Genomic DNA, 27791 nt, shown 5'->3' with positions numbered 1-27791 from the left:
GGCGGGCGGTGGCTCCGCGGCCGGCCGCGCGGAGGCCGCAGGGTCGCCGCGGGGCCGAGCTGCGCCCTCGGCCCCGGCCCCGGCCCCTGGGGCGAAAGCTGCGCCCGGGAGAGGAGGAGCAGGAGGTGGAGGGGCTCGGGGTGGAACCCGACGGAGGGCCGGGTGGCCGAGGGGGCGGCGGCGACCTAGCAGGTGCCTGGGGCAGGTGAAAGCCTGGGACCGGCTGGGCGAAGCGTGGGGAGAAGGAAGAGCTGGCCGAGGGCCTGGGGCTGGCGTGAGGAGCYGGGTGAAGTAAGAAGGAATCTAGGCAAGAACTCGCCGACGAGAAACGTGTCTGGTGCTCTACGGGCAGGGAAAATGGGCCTGGGATGGGGAGCCAGTATGGGGATGAGAGCTGGTTTGTGGGAACAGGGCAGGACCGCCTGCACGCCCCTCCGTTCGGGGGTGGAGGAGCACCAGATGGGCGGCGCGGCGCTCCTTGTTCRCGCTCCTGCCCACAGCGCGGAGTCGCGTTGAAGCTGCCAAGCTGGATTTCACTCTTCCTCTACGACCGACAAATACCTCTGAAGCGCGTAGGACGGTGCCTCATCCCGCAGTAACGAAGGGCAGCAGAGAAGATGCTGCTCGTTACTGCTACCAGTTAGCCCCTCACTTCAGCAGCAAATGTTTCAGTGTTCTGGTGATTTGCCTGGGTGGCTTATGGTTGAATTCTGCTTTCTCAGTTTGCTTAGGAAATTTTCACTTTTCACTGTATTAAAGAACATTATTGCCTTTTGAATATTAAGTGAAAAGTTAGGAAATTCCAGAAGCTCCTGTGCTGCCTTAATTCAGGCACTTAATATTTGCATTTTAGTAACAACTTTAAAACATACTAATTTTCCCCTGGACAATGTTTCATTCAGTATCCAGACTGGAGATTCTCTGCAAATATTCATGCAATTGTGGACATTATAAGAATGTTTATTCATTCATGGGAAGGGAGAAGACAGTATTAACAGAGTGAAAATATTTGGACAGCTTCTGCATTCAAAATGGCTCAAAAAGGAGCTAGGACCTTTTTGCACCTGTGTATAATCAAATGTGCTTATAGTGAATCTCATGAGCAGTAGTGTAACAGTGTAACCAAGATACTCTGTTTTTCTTCAGAAGAGCATTCTTGATATAGGTATAGAATGCAAAGATACAGTTAAATTCCACTGATGCAGTTAAATTCCATTGATTACTTAAACACCAGCTCTCAGAGTTTATGTGCTTTCCACTGATATCTTAGAATCATAGAATTGTGGGATCAGTAARGTGKGAAGGGACCTTACCTTACCTCATCTAGTCCAACCTCCCTGYACCTTAGGTTTTTGCTAGTGTCTCTGAGAATCTTCTGCAAGACTGGGGTCAAAGCCGAAGTYCCATTATGAAGTTATGACTTATTTGCTGGTCAAAGGAAAATGTATTTTAAATAAAACCCCTCTATTTTGGTGGCATGACAGAGAAAGAAASAGTAAAAAACTTGCTGCTCCAGGCAGATTCTTCAGTGATTTTCCATGTCAATGCTGTGTGTACTAATAGGCAATAATGATACTGTCAAATATTTGACTTCATTCATCCWACCTAACTGTCAATAACCAGAGCTGTTAGAAATCTACATCTGAACCAGTCACTTTTATAGTCAAGGAGTACAAAGAGGCCCTTTTAAGGAGTGAGTCATCTGACCTACTTTAGATACCTCTTTTGGAATGAGATGAATCACCCCTGAAGAAGTGCCTGATTCTCTCCATTGCTGTATGGAAAGCTGAGGCTAGTTAGCTTGGAGATAGATGTCTGCATTCCTAGGGATAAATCTCAGCCTTGTCATCTTTTTACTGGCTTCTCTCTGATTTTTAATCTGTTTAGGCAGTTTGTTAACAGCCCACCTACCACTCTCATTCAACACTCATGAAGAAGAGACTTCAACWTATAAGAGAAAACTTACAAAAACCTTCAGTAAGGGGTCTGTACCTAAGTACCTGCTGATTCTTAATGATTATTGATTTAATACCATGAAATCTTTCAAAAATGTTAATGGAAGTTGGTAGCGTAAATCTGACTTGAATTACTATAGTCAGGATTCAGTTACAGGTTTTGTTTGAGAAATCTCACACCAAGTGTTTCTCAGAGAGAAATGACATATAATACTGCAATATACTTCTTAATAGACAAAGAGACAAAGCCATACATTTAAGTATGTCAAATGCTTAGTAATGTTGATAGAATTGCCTGTTAGTTCAGCTTGTGAAGTTTCAGCTTCTGTGACTTTCATGATGAGGAAATTGTAGAATTTTCTTACCATGCTGGTCACTGCAAATGTTTCAAGGTTTAAGCTTTCAATGCTGTATGTTCTCTTCCTTGTGATACTTTTTTGCACTATGTGTGGTATTGTTTCTGCTTTGTTCATTGATGATGAAGGCATCTGTATATGTTCTCTTCTACAGGAATCAGTAAAGGTCTGCCATGTTGTAGAGCTGATGTCCTGCAACTGAAGATTTGCCTTAAGCTTCTCCTGTAATGTTTCACTGTTTCTCTCTCCACTATAGAAAATAGCTTCAGGGCAATCTTTTTTCCTGATACATGCACCAAGTATCCAGATCTGGTTAGCAAAATGTATAGGAAAATGGCTTTCATTCTGAGTTGCTGTCATACTGAAGTAAAATAACAACTGTAAACTCTCTAAAATAAAAACTCGGCAATTTTCTTCTTYGGTAATTTCAATCACAGCTTTTTTATCTCAGTTGCAGCTTTTTTCTCCTTTTCTTCAGAAGAGCTTTCCTGTTACAGATGTAGAATGCAAAGATGCAGTTAAGGTCCACTGATTACTTAAACACCAGCTCTCAGAGTTTATGTGCTTTCCACTGTAGCGACTGTAAGTTGTCCATTGACATAAGAAAGACTCACAGGCCTTTAATATGTCTAGTGAATATGAGATTGTAGGTAAAAATCACTCCACAGTCTCTCAAAGTACAGATGAAGTYTCTGTTTGGGCAGGCAACTATGCATAGCTGCATTAAATTCATAGTAACGGACATGTGGCCTGAACCATCGCTTCCAAACACAATTAGAAATAACTCTGGCAATGCAAAATATTCCAGTACGATGAAAATCTGGAGTTTTTACAAAGTCAGTCAAAATGACTTATTTCCATCTCTCTCCTCTGTGTAGGGACTGTAATTTACTACATACACAGTGATTCAAATAATGAGGTTTCAAGCTGGCTACTTTCTAGGTGCTGTTGGAATAGTAATATTTAATAATATTTTTTAAAAAATTGATTTCAATCTCCAAATGAAATTTTCTGTCAGTGTAGCAAATACAGTCTGACACATGGAAATTCAAGTTTATCATTTTTGTATAATTATTCCTCAAGAAGGAGCATAATTGGAAGTTGGCTAGCAGTTTTGCTAATGATGCAGAAGCAAGAATGGAATGTATCTTAAGGTGTAAGAATTGTGTATTGTTTTGAAATAACAGAAATTAAAACAAAACCTTGGATTTAACTCATTCTTGCAGTGTTGCCCCTCTGCATCTATGCAAGCAGCTAGTTAGGTTTTGTTTTATGAGAACTTAATTTGATTTCAATACATCTTAGCTATAGTTCTGAACAGCTTTAACTGTATCTAATTTTCAGTGTTACTACCTTCCTGAAATATTATTTTAAAACTCACCATTATCATAATTTCCTCTTTTCCAAGCCCTATGAGGTTTTTTGAAATCTGCTGTAAGGAAACCTCATATGTTTGTATTGCAGTGGTATCAGCAAAATTCTAAGACTGTCTTTCTTCTTCCTAGCCATCTGCCTCTTCTATTTGGAGTGGAGCAAGTCAGCAGCAGAAATTAGATTTCCTCTGTTTTTCCTGCATCTTGTGCTTCCAACTCCTCTGTTTTTCTCAACTTTCGTTTGCTGGGACTTACCCACAGACTTGCTGTCTTGTCAACAAGTTACTAGTTCKTTAATTATTTTATTTCTTTGATTTAAAGTTGGTAGGGAAAAATGAGCAATGGAGCAAAGAGGGAATTGTAGGTCCTCCAGCTCCACCTCCCATTGAAGGTTTCTGTCTCATTCTGACTGGAGACTTACTTGAATTACCTTTAATTACCCTTCTGCTTATTGGCACCATGTCTTTTGTTTACATTTCATAGCCATTTCAGCCCTTCCTATTTCAGGCGTATCTCTTCTGATTTGTATCATCAGTTGATCTGCTTCTGCTTCTGTAGCTTTTAATTGAAAAAGGATGTTCCAAACTATGGAAAAGAAATTTCAATAACTGAATGTGAGCATGAGGAGAGCAACAGATGATATCGTTTCTCAGTGATCAGCCCTGTTGGCAGAGGCTAATAGAACCAACAGTAACTATATTTTGAAGAGCATTTATCATTCAGAACATTTTCAGAAAGGGAAGATAAATGATGAAAAAGATATAATGAAAAAAAAAAAAAAAAAAAAAAAAAAAAAAAAAAAAAAAAAAAAAAAAAAAAAAAAAAAAAAAAAAAAAAAAAAACCCAAACAAGAAATAGGGCAGCACGGGGACATAATGGCTTTCCACCTTGCATGTCTTAATGCACAAAAACTAAGATTTTAAAAACAGTCTGACTGTTTGGACTGTTTGGAGTCTTGGCCTTCCAAATTTAACTTCGTGGGACAAAAGCACAAAGCACAAATTGTTCTTGTGTACCATTGTGTTTTGCTTTCAGCTCTGCTGGCATGGGCTGAAACCCTGAGATCTTGTAGGCAGGATTGCTTCTTCATAGAAACCTCCAAGAAGAACTAGACTGTGTCATAAGTATTGTCGATAATTTAATTAGTAGTACTTTCCTCTTCAAGTAATTGTAAGCTGTTYGAGATTGTAGTCATTGTAGTAAGCCACACTACCATTTTCCTACTTGCAAGAATAAGAGTCACTCAGCAGCTCATCTGATGTGTTGCAGTGGGTCATGCTCTCATGAGCGTCTTTCTCTACTAGCTTCTGCTTCTGGTGAGGCCTTGCAAGGGAGCAAGAGAGTCCAGTTTCCAGGTSAACTTACCTGTGAGTTATCTGATTGCCCACCAGTATCCAAAAGTAATCAAAGGGCAAAAAAAATTATTTCCCTGCAAGATTAAGCTTAAATTATTGAAAAGACAGTGACTTTAGCTTTTGTGTGTGTGGTTTTCTTTTTTGTTTGGAACCCTCGTCTTACTTTAATCTCTGGCTTTCTTTTCTGATAGTTATAATACATAGTATGCTTTGATTTTGTAGTGGGTCATGAATATGATGCAATTTAGARAATTCCATTAATCATTGAGCAGTATGTCAAAATTAAAAAAGAATTCAGAATTTCAAATAGCGCCTTTCTCAGGCATCTTCTTTTGGATGAAGAAACAAGGCCAGTATGTTCTCTGAGTTTGTTTAACACTAATGATCTCTAGACAATTATTAAATTTTAAGAAATACCTGTGTTGTTTTGTTATGAAAATGATTCTGTTCACAAAAATCTATTTTTTCTGATGACTGATAGCAATTCTACAGAACATATATTTAAAAAAGTGTGAGCTAGATGATGTAATTACATAGGAAAGAGCAACGGATACCTCCTCTGAAAGTACCTTCAGTTTAGTCTTTTGATTTTAATTATAAGATTAATACTATAGTCAATTAATTGACTTCTCTAAATATCATAGGCAAATACTTGAAATTTCAATATCTGAATTGAGAAACACGGTGACAGAACTGGAAAAAAGACTTAACAGTATTGAAGATGAAGGTGAGTGAATTGTAACAGAGTCTTGCTAATTGAATAGGAGAAACAGCCAGTTAATTCTTTGCGGTAGACCTTACAGAAATACAAACTTTTATGTAGAAATTGAAGTTTTGTAATTTAAAGCATGACTTTAATAAGTGTGTTATTGAAAATATGAAATTAAGGAATACTTAATGCAGCATGTTAGCTTTTTTGTTGTAAATTATTAATGCTACTATAGATAACATGAATTTATGCAGTGAGTTGGTTAAAATTCTGACCACAATAAGCCCAGTGGAAAGAATTCCCTTGATATTCAAGCTGCTTTGTGTACAAATTAATACCTCCTAGTTATGAGGATGGCTATCTGGAGACTTTCTTAGTCTCCAGAAGAAAGTGGGAACAGTTTGAAAAAATAGTAGTTTCTGTTTGCAACAGCATGAAATAATCTGGGGAACAGGGTAACCTTGTGTTTGTTTTTAAGGTAATGAATGGAAAACTAGATACGAGACACAAGTAGAATTGAATAGACAGCTGGAAAGACAAATTATTAAACTTCAAGAAAAGYTGGAGGTTATTCGTGGAAATCCAACAGGTAGAAATGGGTATTCTTAAGTGTTATATGTATAGAATTAGTGATTATATGTTGAAATGATATAAAGTGGTTTACATATTTTGTTTATTTATAGATAAATTGTCCTCTGTTCGTACCTTTGATCAAATGCCTGTGGTGAGTAYAGTGGCATTTAGTTGCACAAGTACGAAAATCACAGTGTAATTAAAGAATTCATATAATAATTTCACCCAAAAATATCAGTGATCCTGTCTTGAAACCAAAATGATCAATCCTGCTTACTTTTTCATTGTTTGAGATTGCAGTTCTTTTTAAATTTATAAAGCATATGTAAAATCAATAAATCAGAGGTACATATGAACTGAACACTGGGAAGGATCATCTTATATTGTGAAAGTTTAGGCTGAATGAAGGTTGTGTGATTGAACACATAGTGAGTCATATGAGATGGAGTAGCTGAACTATTTCTGTGAACAAATGGAAAAATATAAGACCTTTAGGTATATATTAACATTTATAATTAGTTGCAGTTACATTTTGCATAATAGGAAAGCTCCTCATTGTACAGTACATATACCATTTTTCCAACACGGAACAAGGTACCTGATTTCTTTTTTTAAATGTTATTTAGTTTACTAATATTTTATCACCTATGTTTCAACAAAGTATGTTATATTTTCCATGATCTTGAGAAAAAAATGCCAAGAAAACACCAGTAATATTTTGGCCAATAAGGAACTGGAAGTAGGAAATGAAGTGAAATCATTTTTAATTTCAGGACTGTTTTTCCCTTAGTCTTTTATCTGCTGAAATCTTTTACTTTGAGACCTTTTAGAGATAGGGGAGATGATAGACATAAATGTAGTACCATCTTGCAATGTAAGCAGAAATACTGAAAGCACTGAGATAGAACTGTAAAGTTTTTTATTTGAACATCTTGTCCTCACAGAAGTGTCTCTGTCTTATTTTTTGGTGCTTCAGATTCTGAAGATGGATGGGAGTTCACTGAGCTTATAGGAGGCTGTGTGCCATTTAGCAGGAGCAATCATCTATTGTGAGCAGGATGTGAATAATTTTTACCTGCTCTTTCTGTTCTGATCCTTGGCCTTCAGATAGAAAATGTTCCTGCCAATTTTAGTACTGTCCTAGACTCCTTGGGGTTTTCTAGTTTGGCTGAATTGTTTTCCAAAACAGCTAATTAAAAAACAAAAAATAGAACAAAATCTTTCCCATCGTATTTGCCTCTTTCWTCATGTTCATTTGGAAATACAGCTGGAGTTATATTTGAAGAAAAGTCCTGAAGACAATAGAAAACTATAAATTGGTCTAGAAAACTTGAGTAGGGTCAGCCTCAAACAAGGTTATTTCTGTAAAGTTATAAAGCACAGGTGTCAACTGGCATATATGCTTTTACAGTATTAAAACATGTTTATTTCCATCTAATGGCCAACACTGTCTTAACCAATCCAATTACACTTTTGCCGAGCACTCAAAGCATCAATGAGAGAATCTGTGACCTTTACAAGTAGCTGTGCTGTGCTGCCCCAACCCAGTACGTTTCTAATCTCTACTAAATAACCTGTTCTATGCTCACCTGTGAGCTATTCTAAGGGGTTTGATCACTATTCCCATGAAGGAAATAGTGACAGCACAACTGAAAGCTTCATACTGCCAGAAGGTGTCTAGGAAGCATCTTGAAGAGTCCCAGTTCACTGGCCCCTAGGGAAGTCTGGAGCCTCTGGACCATGCCATAGATTTTTATCCTGCATTTTTAAGTCCTTTCTTCATCTTTCAATATTCTATATTAGAGGCAATATATTTTTCCATTTCCTAGCCAGCAAAAAAGAGAAAGAAAGAAAGAAAGGAAAAAAAAGAAAGAAGGAAGGAAAAGAGAAGAAAAAGAGAGRAAAAGAAAAAGGAAAAGGAGAAGAAAAAGAAAAAGAAAGAAAAAGAAAATCCTTCTGATTTGTTTTGATTATTTTGGAGATGGAAAGAGGGGAAGATAGTAGATGTATTTTGAGGGCTTTGCTGTTTTTTTGACTGAAGCTGTCAGAAAAGTAGGTGCACATTTACAGACACTCTTGGAGAATGCAGAGTTCTCTTTTTCTTTTAATTTTGGCAGATAAAATATTGGTCAAAAATATACAGATCAATCTGAGGTGTTTATTTTTCCATACCTTTTTWCTGTTCAGGGGAGAAGGGAGGAATATTTAGCTTCTTCAAAGATGAGAATAAAGAACAGATGTGGTGAGTGGRTATACAAAAGCAAAGAGCTTTGCAGCCAATCATCAATCCTCATTTACTCTGAATCGAAAAGCAGAGAGTGAATATAAATCTCTATATATAAATGGTGTGTGTATATAAAACCAAAATTACATTATGATGTTCAGAATTTTCAACTTACTATTGCATATGAAGTTCTGTGAAGAGACAGCAAGTTGATTCTTCCAGCAAAATGACATAATTTCTAGAATATTGTAACACTAGGAAGTAGATTTCATTTTGAGGAGCATATTTAGAAAATAAAGTATTATTTTTGACTCTTTTTACCCTGTTTTCCTAAGGAAATGAGAGTTATGCAATCTCTTTATCTGTTTGGTAGGGATCTCTAATAATTTTTAACTTACTGAGCAATTTCAGCCATATTTGTCAGAGGCAATAGCTCAAAGATAGTAAGGAGATTTATCTCACTTAGATAGTCATTTGGAGTCCTATCATAGTCGATAGATTGAGAAAAGCATGACGAAAGTGTAATTCATCCCATTTAGAGATAGGTAGGATAAAAGATTTCCTCAATACCCAGTACTACAGAGAAAATAAAAAAAGATTAGTCATCAGGGACCCTGGCAATGAGAAAGCTATAAAAACCTGAATGAAACAGAAGAATACAAATGTAAATTCTGAAATGATGAACAAGGAAGCACAGAGGATTTTCTGTAACCGTAAATTACAATAATTGTTGCAGATGGTTAGCACCATTTCCCCTTCAGAATGAGAATCGTACTGATGAATGATTCCCTGCTATAAAAAATCCCTAAACCAATTAAATACAGTTATCATTCTAAAGTCCTTATACTGTCTTGAGATAYTCTTTTTTTTGTTGTTTCCAAAAATGATGATTGTATCACATGACAGTAAATGTAGAATTAATAACTTGAACACACAAATTTTTACAGCCAGAGTTTAGAAAATCATTTTTGTGTATTGAGGGTGAATTAAAGTATTCTAAATAGTGACAAGCACAAGGGAGTTCCAACYGTGAAAACTGTTTAGTCAGTAATTTCTTTTATATCCCAATGAATAATACAAATATCATATACTTCAGGAATAACTACAGAAGAAATGCCTTTTGTCTAAAGCTGAACATGATATGAATATTATTTACCCCTATTAAACACTCTGCATTTGTTTACATTTTTTTCATTAAACAAGTTTTGGAGAAATATATGCTTGCTGATGAGCATTATTCCCCCCTGTAAGCGAAAAGAAAATTGTCTCTTTTTTCTCTCACCATTTCTGAAAGAAAGAATCCCTAGATAGAGGCTTTAGTATGCAAATGCTGAAAAGCATACTGCAAAATCAGTTCAGAAGAGCACACTCCTGATAGCATTGCCTTAGCAACGCTCTAGTTAAGATTAGCCAAGGAATGAAGGTTTCTGTGATAAATCACCATATTCAGGAATGCCCAGCATTATAACGTGGGAAATTCTGACATTAAAGGCCAKATATTTGCTGTGCAAGGCTGTCTTTGTGAGATGACAGTGACCACTGAACTGAGACCTCCACAGAACAACCTGAGAATTTTTGCCATCAGTTTTAAACTATAAGTAGAGTATATGGCAATGTCACATTGAAGAAGGTGTTGGCAGCATAACAGAAAGAACATCTTGGGTTTAAGAAAACACACAACTAGGAATTTGTATTTCAGTAGGTGTTGCTAAGTGCCTATAGGGAGCATCAGCACTGTATAATGGCATAGGAAATGCTGACAATTCCAGCAAGTCACCGTTAAATGAACCTTGTTACTCTTGTTGGATTAAGTAACCAATAGCTCTACRTGACGGATGAATCTGATAACCTAACTTTCTGTGAAGATCCTAAGGATTTTGGAGGAACCTTTGTAGTCTCATCTGATGGCCCTAAKTTGTATCCTACCTCCTCACAGATTTCCCATTCCTGTTCTTTCCATTTGGCCTTGAACAAGTATTTTGGATGACTCCTTGACTTGTTTTCTTTTACTTTCCTTGTCATGCTGGTATTGTTCCTCCTGGTGGTGTTGCACAGACCAGCAGACTTTTTACTCAGACTTCTTGGGGTATTTCTGGAGACAAAAAATTCACCTTGCATTTCAAAGAAAACACAATCAGGTAAAAATCTTGCAATGAACYGGCCTTAGCTGGCTGTTCTCCAGCTCTGTGGCTGGTCAAAATTCTAAGAATTCCTTAGCAATTGACTGGGACTGCTGGATATCTGTGTTTCCCAGGGAACATGCATAAGCAAGCAATCAAGTTTTCCAGGCCCAGCAGGAGAGCTCCTAAGCAAAACATTTCAGAGTCAACAATATTTTGTCCTGTCAATCTGAACTACAACAACAGAGGCCTTAAATTTCACTTCCTCTTTCCCAAGGCCACAGCAACCACTGTGAGCCATATGGTGGGGCCCACTGGGATAACGATTTGGGTGGTGGTATGCCACACCTGATTATGGAGAAGRAGCCTGAACTTTGCAACAAGTCTCCAGACTCATTTCTTTACCATGAGCAGTGCTAAAATCTGATCCAAACAGGACACATCGTAGCATCCTGTAGTTCAACTCTCAGTCTGTTTTTGAATATAAAGATCATGCTAACCACAAGGGGGCACTTGGCATTTAAACAAGTACAGTGCTCTTTCTTTATCTGTTATATCTGTTAATATATAGTTAGTAAGTTTATCAATATCAACTAAAACCAATTTTGCTTGCCATAAAAGTACAGACATMGAACTGCTTTTTTGCTCTTTGTGAATTTAAAATGATATGCTAAAAGATTTGGGTAAATCAGCTGATAAACATCAGCTGCTGGTCTTGGAGAGAGAAGAGTTTATTTTCTAAACAAAACTGCATTTGATTTAAAATGTCAAGTAGAGCGGATTGCAAAGGCTTCTTGTTTCTTTTTACACAACTGGCAGATGTATTGCTTCTGTTGGCTGACTCATGGAGAAAAATTGAAGGAGATTAGGAGTGAATTGCCATAGGATCAATAGTCTGCGTGAGAAGGCTCTGATGGAAGCAAGTTTGAGCATCTTGATGATGTCGTGGATTTGTCACCTTGTCAATTGGGGAATGATTGATAGAAATTGTCACCTCTGCTGACACTGGTAGAAGGGCAAGGAAGAATCCAGAATGAAAATCGGTTATGTGGGTGGCTTTAAAATTCAGCTGCAGTATCATTCTGCATAATTTTGTTTTCTGGCAAGTGTTAAGCCAAATGTGTAACTTAAGTTGAATGAAAAGTTGTTTGAACAAAAGAACTAGAGAGTAATTAGAGGAGTTCCCTTTGTGAAACTGTGGGCTTTGGTCGCTGCTGGATACTGGACATAATGTATCATTGCTCTGAGAGTGGATCTTGCTAAGCCTTGCAAAATTCCCTTACATAAAGAAAGTATTCATTTAAAATCTCAGTGTGTCTTTTAGCTCACCAGCTTCCTCAGAGTGGCCTGACATGGGCAACTTAATGAAAATTAAGAATCTTAAATTCAGGTTAAATCCCTTAGTCAGCTTACGCCTCCTTTCCAGGAATACATTGTTCAGCTATTCAAGGCTTAATAGAAGAATCTATAGTAAATCTAACTTAAGCAATATTTCAATATTCAGTTAAACCAATTCCAGTAATAAAGTCACCTGACTCTTTAAAATTCCTGTCAGAATTTGTTGTACTGGTTCATCCTGGCAACTCCTTCTTCCTGGGCAGTACTAAATAACAGGTAGTCCCTTCTGGCTTTTTTACATCTCTTCCTGGTCCTTACTTTTGAGGCTTTTCTATACACTTAGAACTCTGYTACAAATCTATGTTACTGTTTGCATTAAGCTTTCATTTCTGTGAGCTTTTGCTTTGTTGTGAATTTAGGGTGTTATGCACTAAGCTGATGATACGACCATAAGCATCATGAATTGAATCTGCCTTAGTGAATTTATTCTGCTTGTTTCTCATARGATTCAGTAAACATGAATTCAGCCCTTAATGATTTGACTGAGTTCATGTGCCGTTGTTTTGATTAGTGTTGCTGTACAGCAGCTAAAGACTTTAGATATATCAGGTCTCAGCTAGTTTTTCAATTCCTATGTTGACAGGAGGAGTGAGGGGTAACTTATGACCAGTTCTGGCTAAAATTGGTCTTCAGAACCTTTTTAAAGTTTTGCTAGTTAAAATTTTTGCTAGTTAAAAATCTGTTGTTGAAATAGTGTTTTATAGCACTGGGGACTTGGAAAGGTCTGTTAGTTGAGTAGGAGTAGCTATGTGGCTAGATTCACATCAGAAGTTCAGCATGTCCCTGCTAAGCACTGCAACATTTAAATGTGAGGTTCATGGACCCAGGCATAGAAGTCAGAAGGCTGAACTGGGTGCCTAAGTTTCCTATGTATTAACTGAGAAAGGGGCATCAAGCTTGGAATTCCCAAAAGAGTGCAAAGAGAGGGAATGCCAACGGGAAGTCAGTAAGAAATGCCTGAGTTGTGTTTGAAATCCTGTCTTCTAAACAGGAATAGACATCATCTTGCAGCCATGAGTTAGACCTTTTTGTAATTTTTGTAATTGCTATTCAGAGTTGAAACCCTTCCTTCATATAGGATAAAATCAAAGAGAACAAACAAAAATCACCCAGGCACTGTAGTAATAAGGACATTTTCCCTGCGGAAGAGGAGATAATGTCTTGGGTTCCAAGGTCTGCTCATGCTTTTTATATTCAAGTCTTTAGAAGACATATGTAAAAAGGCCTTAAACTACTTCCAGCTTAGGAAGTATTTTCATTGTTGGACTTGTAGAAGACAGTTTATTCCCACTTGTTTCTTCTCCATCCCTGTAAATTTTGCATTCCTGACTGCTTAGTGGCCTGGCTTCAAGAATTGTCTCACTGCTACTAACTGTAATGGTGAAGGCACTCTCAGGATATGAGATGCTGTGAATTCAAACTCTTAAGGTTATAGAGGACTAAAATGTAAGTCTTCTAATTTCTGTGTGAGCTTAATTTTTAGGCTATTATATGGGTAGAGCATGCTTACCAGGTTGTATCCCATGAAGAACATGACCAATGGGAAGCTTTGCTTTGAAACTCCGTAAAGGTTTTCAACAGCAAACTAAGCAGTTTAGGATTGCGTATAGCAAGTACAGTAGCAACAGTCCAGATACCTCCCTAAGTTTTATGACAAGACCAGATGTGAAGAATGTCAGGCATTGCATAGATTCTGTTATTAAAAATAGGATGTTAAATTCTCTCTGAAGTGCAATTTAGACTGATAAGTTCCTTTTTCATTTTGAGCTTCATTTTCCAATCTGTAAACTGGGAATAATTCCACTTTCTAATTCACAAGAGTATTGTGAGGGTAAATACACTGCAAATTATGAGGCATACAGACACTGTAGAAATGCTAACTATATACTTTAGTCACATGGTAACCATATACTTTCATCACATTATTAATTTATTTCTATCTGCTTGCTCATCAAAAGCAATGGTACAGTGAATAGTACATTTTTTTTAATTGCATTTGGGTATCGTCATTCCTCTAGAGTTGAATCGGTCCCCCAGCATCTGCACTGAACCAGCTGCATTGGCAGCAAAAAATGGACAACACTTCTGAAATGATGCAGTGAAAAAAGATCTAAAAGCAATTTGCTCTTTAGAAGAAGGAACTCAAAAGAATTAGACCAATAGCATCAGTAAGGGGATATCCAATTGCCTGTCACAACTAACAGCTGCAATGCCAAGTCTTGCTGTCTTACATAACACTGGTGGACTATCTAGTGGGAGAATAAGTAGTGGGGCATGGGTTTGCACAGAGCGAGTCACGAGAGTAGCATGAATTTCCATTTTTACTGTGTTTAAGTTTACTGTGGTGATATAAAATACGTTATAGGCAGGTCACATGGTTATAATCTTTAAGGTGCAGTCAGGTCAAGAAGGCCAAAAAAATGAGTATCCTAGCTTGACAGTGCTGAGGCCTTCTCTGTCTGTCTTTTAACTCTGTACAGACACTGATGTCCTAATGAAACAGCACATGATTCTAGTGGAATTTAGCCAAATTGTCTCTTTAATCTGCAGTTTACTTTTTCTCCTTGAATCAGCCAACTCTGACTATATTGAATGTAAGAGCATTCTGTATTTGGGCAAATGTTTCAACTGCATCCAAGGTATTTCTGCTTTAATTAGGAGGAAAAAAACAAACAAACAAAAACCCCAATGCTTTTCATGTCTCCAGTGCGTCTATTATAACAGATTAAAGTTAATAACAGTTCAGTTATGGTGAAGCATTCTTGAAAGATATAGCTCTTCTATCACTTTTTTTTTTTAAAAAAAGGCAATGGTTATTTTCTCTTGGCACATGTTTTGAAAGCACTTCCTCTTTTGCCATGCTACTGCAAAATCCTGACTTTAATGAAAATCATTCCTAGGGGAATCTCAATAACAGACTTTATTTTTTTTAGTGAAGAATAAGGTTTGGAGCTGAATAAGGAAAAAAAAAGATGTACTGAAGACTATCAGAGAAAATAAAAGAATGATCTGCAGATAATAGAAAGGAGAAAACTAGAAATTTCAAACAGAAGAGGCAGGTGTATGTATTTGGTGGCTGTTAGAAACCATTGGTAGGACTATTACTTCTCAGATTCAGCAAATGGAAGGGCTTGATAGTGTCCAAGGTCAAGGATATAAGTTGTTGATTTGAAGTGAAAAGGCTCTTTATAAGAATGACATAATCTTTCATGTAATGACAAATGACATTTTCAAGTTCACTCTGGAACAGACAAGGATGACTGTGCCAGGCTGGAGAGATGCCCAGACAGGTGGAAACTGATCTGACCAAGGAACTAAAGGAACAATTATAACAATAACATGAAGATCAAGAGTTGGCTTAAGATTTTTATTAAGGACTTTTTGACAAATATTGACAAATATTTGTAAACATCTTTCTGAGAAATAGACTATATGGCCTCCTGGAGCAGGGGTTTGCATGATAAGTAGAGGAAAAACTACACACACATACACACACATAAAGGAATACTTGGACAGATCCATATTATCTTCCTTCCTCTGTCTCATATGTACATGTTAAATAAGGACATAACAAAGCATTAAGGATAGTAAAAGGAAATAACTGTTACTGCTAAGACAATGGTCAGGTAGTCAGTACAGAAAGTGAAAGAATTCAGCCTATTCTGGGTAGGAGAATGCTTGAGTTAGAAATAAAAAGAAAAATAAGAATCTGAAACAGATGCTTATTTCACACAAGGGGACTAGGCAGACAAATGGAAGGACCTGACTTGCTTGAAATCTAATGTAGTGATAATAGGAACATGATGTGATAAGAGGTATTAAAGGTAGATGTTTTGCAGGAAAGTCCAAAACAGACATAAATGTGCTATGGTGCAGATGTGATTGATAGTCTTCTACATTCTTGAACTTAGTTCTTACTTCATCATCTGTTTGGATTAAATCTTCTAGAGAAGGGATAGGAAATAGATTCTTATTGAAATAATATTAAGAAATAATATTGAAATACACATTGAAACAATATGAATGAGTTAAATATTAAGAAACTAGTATTTACGTGTCTGTATATAGATGTCTATTTGTAAGCTAATGTTTAGTTTCTATTACAGGCAGTGGAGGTCTAGTCAATACAGTCAGCTGAGCCTATAGGTTCATGTCTAGATTTATCCAAGTAGACATCTGTGCTGGGATAGCTGTGTAAACAAAGGAACTTGCAGCTATTTCAGTGCAGAGTAGCCCACTGCCAGTCCAGAAGGGCATGTGCCTTCTACAGTCCTGGTGTCATACCTGTCATCAACACATGGCTGTTCTTGGATACCCTACGGCATCTCAGATGGCAGTCCCAGTCATCTGGGTGTAAGCAACTGAACTGAGTTCTTCATAGTTGCTTAGCTGAATAATTCTGAGTTTCATTGATTGTACTGACTGTGACTATAGCGGGAGCTCAGTTCTTACATGGACAACCAAATTTAGATATCCTCACCTCAAACTGAACCCTATCCATATAGTTAAATATAGATAGGAATATAATATTTGGATGGATATTAATTTGGATATAATATTATTAGATGACAGTTTCCAGCAGTTGTATCATACGTGATATTTCCAAATAAAGCCTAGAAAACAAATGCTGTTAATAATGAAGATCTCAATGGATACTGTGTTTGAAACATTTTATCACAAAATCATGAATGAAAAGGAGGGAATATTCCTTTAGGCTTAGGAAATCTAGAAGAACATTGTAGAAAAGCCAGTCAAAAACTTATATAACATGATGATGAATTAATTTGCTGTAATTTAAACGTATATATTGCCTAAGTTTTCAGTGAGGAGAGAAACAACGAAATGTAGCATAAATGAAGAAATAGCTAATGTCAATAAGTGCTTGGAAGAGGACATGACTGTAACCAAATACTGAGGAAAACTCAAGGAGTTACATATGCACAAATTGAGGGAAATGGGTAATCTCTACCTTAGGATTCTGAAAGAACTGGCTTGGTATGTCATTGATACGATAGCAAGTGGTTTTAATAAAGCTGTGCATGGTGACATTGTGTACAGTTGGAGAAAAGCAAATCTTTTGTGTAGATTTAAGAGGGAGAAAGAGAGGCATAATTGGGGCAAAACCAAACTGAAATACAGATTTCTTAAAGGTGGTTCCTGCTGGGAAAACTTGTTGACTTCCTTTTATGGGACATCTATTTGAAGGATAGATACAGTAATTTTGTTCGCTGTGATCTCTCATAAAGAATTTGGTACAGTGTCACGTGGGAAGCGACTGATTGATCTGAAGAAAATGAAAATCAGTAGATTTGTTAAAGGGGTAAGGAGCTGGCAAATGGAACATGGTAGCGGAGACTGGTGAGGGAGAGTACAAGCAACTGTCTTCCAGAATCAAGTTTACAACTCATCATCATATTTTATTCTTATCTTTGAYACATATAGTAGAAAATGAATAAGATATTTTCTCCTGATACTAATTATGTAATATGATAGGGATCTGCATGCTGTGTAAAAGTAGAATGACACTGAGGACTACATCATTAAAAATGAGATTCAAATTTAATAATATAAACCAAAGATTTGAGGCAATAGTAAACAAATTCTGTTAAAAACTGGAAGCTGATCACCTGGACACAGCTGCAGAGGAGAATATGGAGGTGCTGTTTGATCTATATTGACTGTGAGGCATCATTGACTGTGAGCTATCACCAGCTATGAAAAAGGAAAACACAATCCTAAAATTTTTCTATACAGATAAAGAAGTATTACTACCTTTCTTCAAGGCAGTGAGATGGCTTCTGGAGTACTGTCTATGGGTCTACTCTCCCATCATTAAGGGTGAGCTCCAACCTATGTACAAGGCTACTATGATGAGCAGAGAAAGGGACAGCCTGTTACGTGAGATTCGCTCAGCTTATTTTTTCTAGCAAAATGAATACTGGAAAAAAAATGTTCCAGTTTTTCATATATACATCCTGGTGGCAAACACCAGGGAGGAAGAAGAGCAATTGTTTTAAAGATAATGCAAGAAGACATAGGTATAAACTGACTGTTAATAGTTTGAGGCAAGGAATTAAAAAGTTGCCAACTCTTAGAGCATCCCAGTAAGAATGTATACCGTGGATGGAATGGATCAATTCATGAAAATGGATCAATTCTCAATTACGAGAAGCAGTTGCCTGTGATAAAAACTGAGGTCACGCCTGGGTATATATTCACAGCGTGTTCTCACTCCATAGCAAGCAAAGAACTGGCCAGTGCCAGTAACCAAAATGGACTCCAGCACTGTTATTACAGCTCATCCCAACTGTAGACAAAGTAAATGGCTATACAGCTAAGAGATATTTTCCCCAAAACATACTGTTTTCTAGCCAGGTTGTTGTAAGTTACCTCTGAAATGCCATGTGACTCTTCAGGCAGTCCATCAGCTCTCCTGGCAAGCAGTTTCAAAATGGATCTCCAGGTGGGATCTGAAATCCTCCCATGAAAAAAGYAGCCATGGGAGTGAGCTTTGTTTGGAGGTAGGGAGCAATTTAGGATGGTCACCACAAGGTGATTTGGCATACCTAACAGGGAGCAGCAGGACAGAAAACTAAATCTATGTCATCTTAACACGGTGGAAATCTGTAGTGCAGAACTGATAATAGTAGCACATGGTTAATCACTTTTGTCTCTGATGTGCCAGCAGGAATCATGTAAACAAAAAGTGAATGTTAAGCAAATAGAATAGCAAAGGTTGTAATGCCTGAAGAATAAGGACTGTGGTGGTAATTTCTGACTGTCTTTATACAGAATGGAAATACTTGTAAAATATTGCTTTGTTTACTGTAACCACAGAGTTCCTTAAAGCAGGTTCTTAAGCAACTAGAAGAAGAGAAGAAAAGTCTCCAGAATCAGCTAAAAGACTATGAACTTAGACTGGAACAAGAGGCAAAGGTTCGTATCACTGTATGCCTCTAATCTGTAAAAGCCATTATGTTGTCTGACAAACAGTTTAAAACAGTGGAACACATAATAGATATCCCAGAATCACAGAATAGTTGGGGTTGGAAGGGACGTCAGAAGATTGTCTGGTCCAACCCCCTTGCTCAGTCAGGGTCCAGGCTAGACCAGGCTGCTCAGGACCATGTCCAGTCACATTTTGAATATCTCTAGGGATGGAAACTCCATAACCTCTSTGGCTGTTCAAACACCCTCATTTATGCTCAGATGGATCTTCCTGTATTTCAGTTTGTGACTGTTGCCTCTCATTCTATTACTGTGCACCGCTGAGGAGAGTTTGGCMCCATCCTCTTTAGTCTTGCCTTTCAGATATTTAAGMACATTGATAAGATTCCTCTGAGTYGCCTTTTCTCCAGGTTGAACAGGCCTAGCTCTCTCAACTTCTTCTCTTATAAGACATGCTGCAGTTCCTTAATCTTTGTGGCCCTTCACTGGACTTTCTCCAGTAAATCCTTGTCTTTCTTGTACTGGGGAGCCCAGAACTGGACACACTACTCCAGCCCAGGAGGCTRTTGGCCTCCTTTGCCACAAGGGCACATTGCTCGCTCATGTTGTGGCCCAGGACCATCAGGTCCTTTTCTGCTAAGCTGCTTCTAGCAGGTCAGCACCCAGCATGTTCTGGTGCGTGGGGTTGTTCCTCCCCAAGTGCAGGACTTGGCCTTTCCTGCCAAGGACTGTGAGCTTGCTGAAAGTGCATCACTGGAAATGTTCTGGCCTTTGTTTGCTTCTTCCTTTACAATTCAGCTTTTTAAATATTTTAATTAATTGTAGCATGTATTCCCTATTTTAAATGTAGGCTTACCACAAAGCCAATGATGAGCGGCGCATGTACCTCTCAGAGATCTTACAGGTAAGAAAAAACTTTATAGCTTAATAGCTTTTAAAAATCATTTATGCTCTCTTAGTAGAACAACAGCAGCTATTAATGCCATGAGGCAAAAGTCTGTTATCACTGTATCCATCTACCATATCAGCTGATTATTTACTTTTCAGAGCTAATAATTGAAGGATTACTTTATTTGGCTTGTAGTTTGTTTATTTTTAAATAATTTTCTTTCTTGCATCAATTGGAATTTCATTGCTTCCAAGGAGGGATAATCCTACTGCCCTTCACTGAGAAAGCTGAAGCAATTGTCTGATAATTGCTTGCCCATCCAGTAGTCATGAGAATACCAGGCTGCTGTTTAATGTCTGTTCGGATGAACAGAACAAAATTGTAAGCAGCGGTGACACTCATGTTAAGTTTTATTTCCTCTTTTTCATGTTCTCTCTTTTTTTTCTTTTAAAGAAAAATTAGCCTACCAACTCAGAATGATAAAACAGTATTTACTTCAATTAAATTTACAACAGAGGGAATGGATGAGGTACCTTATTTTTATGAAATCAGGTATTAGATTTTATTGCTACAAATTAAGTAATACATAAAAATGGTTAAAATGAATTGCGAGGAACCTTTAAAGATTTTTAGTACTTCTTATTCTGAAAGAGCTCTTAATTCCTGAATAATGTAAARGTAATAGCTTAGTGTGATACTCAAGAACTATGCAGTGGAATGACTGTCACTGAATCCCTGGCATAGCTAACTGGGGTGAAAGGTTGTAATTAGCAATGTTTCCATGTGTTTGCACAGCAGGCGAGTGATTCTCTTACATGGTTCATTGCTGCTTTGGGGAATCTGAAAGAACTACTTAAGCTAGTTTTCCAACATTAGACCAAGTAAAAGCTCAGGAAATGCCAATGATAACTGTTAATTTCTTCATATTAGCAGTGACACTGAGAAATGCAGGAAGAAGAAAATGATTTTATTACTGAACATGCTAGCAAGAGGAGTGCCCCCTGCATTCTTAAATTATGTTCAGCTATACTTAAACATTTATAAAATACTGTTTGAAGTAAGGAATATGCATTAGGGAAGGCATTAGGAACCAGGATTTTGCCATCCACACTGAAGACAGTGCTTACATTTTCAGTAATTAATCCCGTTATTTCAAAATAATTTTAGGGCAAAATAATCATCTTCAGATTCATTTTGCCTAGCTTTAGTTCTCTGTATGGTGAACCTCCAGTCTAAAGTCATTGTAGAAGTATTCTCTGTAATCTGTGGAGAGACAGAAGCACGTTTAAAGCACAAACTGACACTTGTTTTAGATTAAAATGAAATGAATTTCCTCTAGAGTTATCTGTTTCTTTTCCTGAGCTGTAACAGACTGTAGATGATTAATTTAGATCAGATGTTTACCTTTTACATGACTCATCCAAACACGGTAGTCAACCTCATCGTGGTTGATTCTCGGTTGCAAAAGAATCATTGACCTGTCTGGTCCCTTCAGGGCCTGTTTTACTATGCTACAACTAGAGTTGATTGTTGCCTTTATGCTATTTTAAAATCTGCATATGCRTGCCTTCAATTTAACAGATCATTTTAACAATGGAGGCATAAATAAGTTTATGATCAGCCCAGATTTTTTTTGGCTGTATTAAAATTTCACTGTCCTAGAGCCTGTGCTGTCAAGTTGGCAGCGGTAGAGTTAGAGAGAGAGATACCCATAAGCTAACATTTTCCATACATTCCAAAGTAAATATTACCACAGGATATTGTTATCCTTTGACAATATATTCCAATTATACCCTGTCTTAATTAAAAAATGGATGTGCTGKCTTTTCTGGATATTTTTTTCCGTATTATATTTGTGCTTTTCCGTAGCTCTTAATAAACAAATACAATGGAAGCTTTTTACTCATAAATGTTTAAAATTCTCAGATTCTAAAAGCTTTTCTGATTTTTTTTTCCCATTTTCTTTTGGATCTCTCCTGCTGCCTTCAGCAGAAGCAGAGGAGAAGACTGCTTCTAAGCAGCCATTTTTTAAATTATATTTTTAAATTATCATGGACTTTTCTGTTTTTTTAGCGTATATGTATGAGTGCTTTTGTTCGTGTTGTCTGAATCCATAAGGAGGTAGTCAATGATATTTTTAAAATAAGCCAAACATTTCACAAACTTTGGGAATCATGTTAGAGGCAGCAGTGATTTGAGGTATAGTCTTGTTTGCTTTTTTGTTTTGTTTTCTGTCTGAAAAACTGTGGAGTTTGGATTTGGGCTCCACAAAACCCCAAAGCACTTTCTGGTGCTTTTCAGAAAATCAGACATTTGAAAAGCAGACAAAGAAGATCTAGAACAGAACTTTGAAAGGACCTTTTTCTCAGGCCAGGTTTTTTACCATGAGCTTTTACTAGCATAGTAGAGTCGGATTTGTGATTAAGCTTGCTTTGAAGAAAAAAAAAAAAAAAAAAAAACATAGTTCTAGATATTGCCCCTGAAAAACTGTTCATGGTAGTGTGGCTCTTTTTAGTTGGGATAGGTCTGGAGTAAACTTTGCCGGCAAAAGGTATGCAATAGATACTAATTTTATGTCCTGGCAGTATATATTCATATAAATAAAAAATCTGTCAAAGCAGTCACTGCATAGGCCTTGCCTAATGTGTCATAAAATTACAGGCGGTAAATTTTATGTGCTGTGATCTTCACTAGAGTTCCTGCAATGCAAACAATTTAGTCTTGCCTTCAAGAAATTAAATCCATGCAGATCTTACTCTGTTTTTAACAAGAGCACTCTGAAAAAGCTTCTACTTCAGTTATAGCTGACTTTGCTATGACTAGGTCATCAGTTCTTGCTTAATGCTTTATATACATGGAAGCACATTAGAAACCATTATCTTACAAGCAGTGAGACACATGATTCTTTTCCATGCCACAGTTTTTTCTTAGAAGTGTAGGAGTTTTCACACATGTTCTAAAATGTAAAGTTAAAAATAATCCAGACCTTGTGTCTTGTTTAGATAGCCCCCAAATCTCTAAGCTTTCAGTCTCCAAGCTTTCATAAGCATCTTCTCTGGCCTGGTATAGCTGGCACCTTATACGTGTCATGATTATCATGTATTTATTGCACGTTCCTGACAGATCTCTTTGAAGGGGCTGAGAAAATTCCATTACTTACACCACACACACAAGTGTGCAAGGCAGCCAGACAAGTCTCACACTTGCTTTTTTGCCTTTTTTTTTTTTTTCCATCCATGCTATAGCTATTCCTCTTAGAGGAAGTTCTAATAAAGGCAGCTGGATAAACTAGCAACTGCTGGGTGAGAAAGCAACRGTGTGTGAGCTAAGGAAGAAGAAACCAACTGATTTAATCCCACTCAGATTCTGTTATGTGCAATACTAAGGGTAATAACTGCTTTTTTAGATATTTGGTATGTCCAGTACTGTAGTCATGACTTCCAGAATATGTAGAGATTTCCATGCTGTGGTATTTTTTTAAAGTAGTTCCTAGTCTTAGTTAGTGACTTAATCATTCAAAAGTACAAMTAAGTTATTATAATTTAATTACTTTTGTTTCTCATATGGGAAAGTATATTAGAAGCATATTGCTTCTTCATTAAAGATATGGAGTTCTAGGCAGTTGGACCAAAAATATGCTGATTTGGAATTACGTATTTTCTGATTATCCATTTTAGTAAATAATAGTATGCTTGTACAGCAAGAAAWTTTTGAATGTATTTCAGTCTCCAAATCAACAAGATATCAGTATAATACACACCTAAAGTACTCTGCTGCAATAAGGCCATAGCTGGTCTAAATTAGTTTGAAAATATTTTACTTCCTTAACTGTGACTGTGGTTAGGAATTAACTTGTTTTGTAAAAATGTGACTATTACAGACCTCAGCTGCACTTAAATTTGTTGAAAGGCAAAAACTAGATGCAGTGACAGGGAAGAGAGAAAACCAAATACTGAGGTAAGTTTCTTTTATATTCCCTCTGTTTTCTGGTTTCTTGTTTTTTGCTTTGAATACTCTAACTTCCTGCTCATATTAAATATCACGAAACATAATCCTGCTGACAGAATAGTAATGTTTAACATAGTTTTGGTACTGCCTTACAGTCAAATTTATTTAATATTAAGTATGTTGCAGGACTGACGATGAAGTACTCAAACATTTAAGTGGCCTTTTTGGAATCTGACAATATTTCTGATGTTCTTCCCTTTTGAACTCTTTTAAAAAATGATCAGGATTTTCTGTATTACTGCAGAGTTTGAGCAACAATTATGCCCTCTAGTCTATTAAGAGTAACTAAATTAAGTGCTTAGCCTGGACCTTTTCAGTCAGCAAAGGTTGCAAAGCTTTTTGTGGTTAAGAATGTATATAAYTTTAGATGGCAATGTGTAAAGGCTTAATTGTTTAACAGCTTTCTGGTCAAAGTAAAGCCAGGTCTTAGTTATGTGGGTTCAAAAATTTAAATGTCAACAGAGCCCAGCTGAAGCTATATAGAAATAAAATATATTTCTGGTTGTAGTTCTTGTGAGAAAGCTTTAAACTGAAAGTGATTTGTTTTTTAACTGAACTGGAAACATGAACAACATAAAGTACTAAGAATATAGGGAATCAGCTCAGAAGTATGTTGAACCCGGTATCCTGCCTTCAGTCACCATAAGCAGATTTCCTTCAAAGTTGTGTGAAAACAGGGTAGGCAGATAAAATACTGCTTGTGGTACTTTCCCAAATATTTTCTATTTGGAGACTCCCTGCGGTTTCTATGTCACAATAATTATTCTTAGACAAAGCCAAACACTTACTGTATTATTAAAACAAGCATACGCAATACATATTGACAGCATTAAAAACAGTGAGTAAATTACAAACATGAAATTGTGTAGACGTACTTACTTACCTGCTTTATCCCTTCATTCTGTACGTGCAGAATATTCTGCATCTGTAGAGTAATAGGATTTCTTAAATTGCAACACTGGAGCTTCGTGCTCCAGGAGAGTATATTGGTACARTATGAGSTAATATCTGCAACTGAAGTTTCTCAGCATTGAACAAGCACYGTATGGGTCTGAGATTCCCCATATACCACAAGTATGGTAGTTCTGGTCCTGTGAATGTTTAACATAGCTCCCTGTGGAGGAGGATGAGAAGTTGGGACTAGGAAAATTCACTCTGTGGAGAGAGTAAATACCATCAGCCAGATACTGAGATTTGCTGAGAAATAGCACTGTGCTATGATTATCTGTTGGGATTTTTTGTTGCTGTGTTATTTTTATTAATTTATTTTAGCAGATCATTGCTTATTCTTAAATTACATGAGAGTAAGTATCTGTAATTCTCTTTATAGTAAAAAAGAAAGGAAAATAAAATTGCTTGTACTTACTAGTCTCAGAAGACKCATGTTATAACAAAATATCCCTTTTGCCCACTCCCCCTCAGAAGAGTTTTTTTCTTTTAACATTGAAAGCACTAAGGACTACATAGTTTGGAAGGCCCTGGCTTTTAAAACCCATGACTTATAACTTTAAGTTCAAACTTTGGTCTTAGTTGGCAACACAGACATAAAGATGGGGGATTTGGCATAGTTAGTATTTTCAGGAAATGCTAAGTATAAGGATACCGTTGTCAGTCACAAAGTTAACACAGCCATTGTTATGTTACTCCTTTTTAATTATGTATTGATTTACTGCCTGAAAGATGTTCATTCAAACTGATGCTAATGAGAAATAATTTCATTAAAGTAAGTGAAGACCTGCCTAATTGAAATTAAACCTGTCCTTGAGAATAACTTCAAAATTTTCTGCCTAGAGTTCTTACCTCACTTCTGTTGGCCTTTCAGAAACCASCTGCCTTCACTGGATCTCAAACCCTACTAAGAAACAGTATTCAATGGTTGTTTTAATGTTAGATTTTTATGACAGGTGCAGGTATGGAAAAAACAATCTGTGTTTTAAAGCAACACTGTTACACTTCTGAATGGTAATTGTAAWCACTAATTTTTGATGCATTCTGTTTACTGGACAGTCAAACATAGAAGCCAAGTTCAGTAGAGGTCCTTTGATGGTATTTCACAGTAAAACAAGAAAACAGGAARGCTGGCATTTGTGGAAAAACATTTATGTCTTGATTCCTCATGTCTATTATACAATCTGAGCAACCACTTTACTGTCATTCTGAGCCCCTTACTGTTAACCCAGGCATATAGCAGGGTCTGTTAACTCCATTTTAATACTGCACTAGCAGCAACTATCTGGCTTTGGGTTTGCAGCTGTCTTAAGTCCAGCTGGTTATGACTGGAAGGAGCTTATGCTGCCTACCAAGTGCCACAYAGACATACCTTGTCTGCTTGGATCAACTCTACCATGGCTCTTCGGTTAATCAGTGGAGTTTGAATAATCAATTGATAGGAATTTGAATAATCAGTTGATTACTGAGAAAATGTGGGCCTTTGATTCTGGTCTTCAAAGCTCTAAGTGGAATCATCTTCATATCCCTGTGGGGCCAGTTCTCCCTTCAAGACCATGCTGCTTTTAAGAGGTGAGAAAAAGGAACAATTAGTCTCAAGAAAAGGACTAGCAAGCCCTGGAGACTGCTTTGTTGGCTGTTTGCCCAGAAATTTTAAACTTTCCCAGATCATGTCATCACAATTTCTACTACATAACAAAATATTTCTCTTGCTATCCTCATGAATATAAAGAGGTGATCCTGTGATATATTTTCCTTCAGAACTCTTATTATTTGGGAGAAATACTGAAACTCTGTATATAGCTGTTAGAGTATGTGAAGTGCTATCTGTCCACTGTAGTGATGAACAGAGAGAGAAAAAAAGATTCTTTGCATAAAAGTAGAGATGYATCCTGCTTCATCATGAGAATGGCCCAGTTTGTGGAATCATCATTTTCCCTGTGGAAATCTGTTTGTGTTCCCACCAATTTCACTTAGAAGATCAAGATGAAAACAGTTCCTGTTGTCTTCATGTAAGTGCTGTAGGTATGATAGGACTACCATCACAGATGTCTGCTGCCAGCATTTCCTGTGTAAGATCGTGGACTGAAAATCATGGGTCTCCAGAGTGATGTACCTGCAGAAGACTGTAGCTACATCTTCAAGAAGTGTTTTTCTATTTCTTGATAGGGATTATGTAACTAATGAAAATAGTTCCTTAGCCAGTTGTCTTTCTTTGTGCAGGTGTTTAACATTCAGTTCATGTTCTTTATATGCTATCATTTAGATAACAGGAAGTAGTCAGGTATAATAAAATGAGGATTGAGTTTGTACACAGAGTAATTAAATGCTCTACTGGCCCTCAAAACCAGGAAAAAACTTATTTTCTCTCCTTCAGGTTTATTAATTAAACATAATAATCAGTTGTGTCAATATAAAAAGCATGAAAATTTCTGTCRGTTAAAGTTTCTGTAGGAAATGTGACACTTCATGACTATCTTCACYCATTTTATTTCAGAGGAAGGTGCCGCGTTCCAGGAAACCAGAAGGTGACTGATCCCAAAAAAGGAGCAATTAAAAAGACTGTAGGAGTGAAGCAGCTTCCAAAACTAAAGGGCTGATTTAATCTTCTTGCCAAGAACTTCCAATTACTTTTATTCTTGTTTTTTTTTATATTTAACTGGAAATTTCTGAATTGAAAATGAACATATTTGTGCCATATTATGATAACAAACTCAGACTGGCATGTCTTCTTGGCAGCCTTAGAGTGTTATGCTTTGCTTAAAGAAATTATTCTTCTAGTTGCCATCTTTGTTCTAGTATCTCTAGCCCTTCCCATTCTGGTTCTCATCTGTGATTATAGGCATCAGGATATGGGAGGCCTGGAGAACATTTAATTTCTTTATGTACCAGGTCGATCTTTAAACTCTTTGCCGCACAGCAACCATTGAAAACA

General features: G+C 37.0%; 1 protein-coding gene across 1 annotated transcript; it reads left to right on the top strand.

Moving 5' to 3' along the window:
- Positions 1 to 368: 368 nt before the first annotated feature.
- On the top strand, positions 369 to 27791 carry CCDC169 (coiled-coil domain containing 169). Its single transcript, XM_085320691.1, has 8 exons — positions 369 to 595; positions 5684 to 5766; positions 6227 to 6337; positions 6432 to 6472; positions 18916 to 18999; positions 19862 to 19915; positions 23781 to 23857; positions 27354 to 27791. Exons 1-8 carry the CDS (start codon positions 369 to 371, stop codon positions 27454 to 27456), a joined length of 780 nt encoding a protein of 259 aa, XP_085176817.1. The 3' UTR covers positions 27457 to 27791.

The sequence above is a fragment of the Rhea americana genome, unplaced genomic scaffold (genome assembly GCF_003343005.1).
Source record: "Rhea americana isolate MKP2758 unplaced genomic scaffold, rheAme1 scaffold_65, whole genome shotgun sequence".
Classification (NCBI taxonomy): domain Eukaryota; kingdom Metazoa; phylum Chordata; class Aves; order Rheiformes; family Rheidae; genus Rhea; species Rhea americana.
Note: the sequence above shows the minus strand (reverse complement) of the source record. Positions and strands in the feature narration are given on the sequence as shown.